Source organism: Chaetura pelagica, unplaced genomic scaffold (assembly GCF_000747805.2).
Source record: "Chaetura pelagica isolate M959 unplaced genomic scaffold, ChaPel_1.0 scaffold595, whole genome shotgun sequence".
NCBI lineage: Eukaryota > Metazoa > Chordata > Aves > Apodiformes > Apodidae > Chaetura > Chaetura pelagica.
This window is the reverse complement of record NW_009953221.1, coordinates 474,981-475,448: the sequence shown is the minus strand read 5'-3', so window position 1 is coordinate 475,448 and position 468 is coordinate 474,981. Positions and strand designations below refer to the sequence as shown.

General features: G+C 47.0%; 1 protein-coding gene across 1 annotated transcript in view; it reads right to left on the bottom strand.

The window, feature by feature from the left end:
• MED26 (mediator complex subunit 26) overlaps window positions 1-468 on the bottom strand; it is a 3,096-nt gene that overhangs the window by 1,467 nt on the left and 1,161 nt on the right. The window contains exon 2 of the mRNA XM_009997818.1: window positions 6-224. Coding sequence (XP_009996120.1) covers window positions 6-224 — 219 coding nt within the window. The remainder of the gene's footprint in view (window positions 1-5; window positions 225-468) is intronic.

The window sequence follows — 468 nt, the reverse complement described above, 5'->3', positions numbered from 1 at the left end:
TGTGACCCAGCCACAGCAGGAAGCTGAGCTTCTGGTTTGCAGTTGTGAGCCCCTCCGTTGGCTGATCCGGGTGGATTGGGCAGCCCTCTTGGCACTGGTTCATTCTGGGTTACAGGTTCTATCAACTTTTGCCAATTCCGCAACAATTTCTTGGCACGTTTGGCAAGTTCCTCATTGGATGTTTTCTTCCTCACCTCATTGATGAGCCTCCCAAGTCTCGTCTCCTGTAAAGAAAGAAGAGTTGTTTTACAAACAGGTATTGTTCTAAGCAGATTTCCTACACTTCTGCTTTGCAGTGCTTGCCCTGAGAAACACTAGTTAAAAAGCTCTAAGATTTAAGTGTTGAATCCATCTTTTTTGAAAGGATTAGTCCAGTTGGACCAGTGCTCTGCTGTGCAGCATGAAACCCGCTGTAGGTTTCAAGTCACCCTGTCTTCATTCCCTGGCTGAAGCAACAAAGCCACTGGC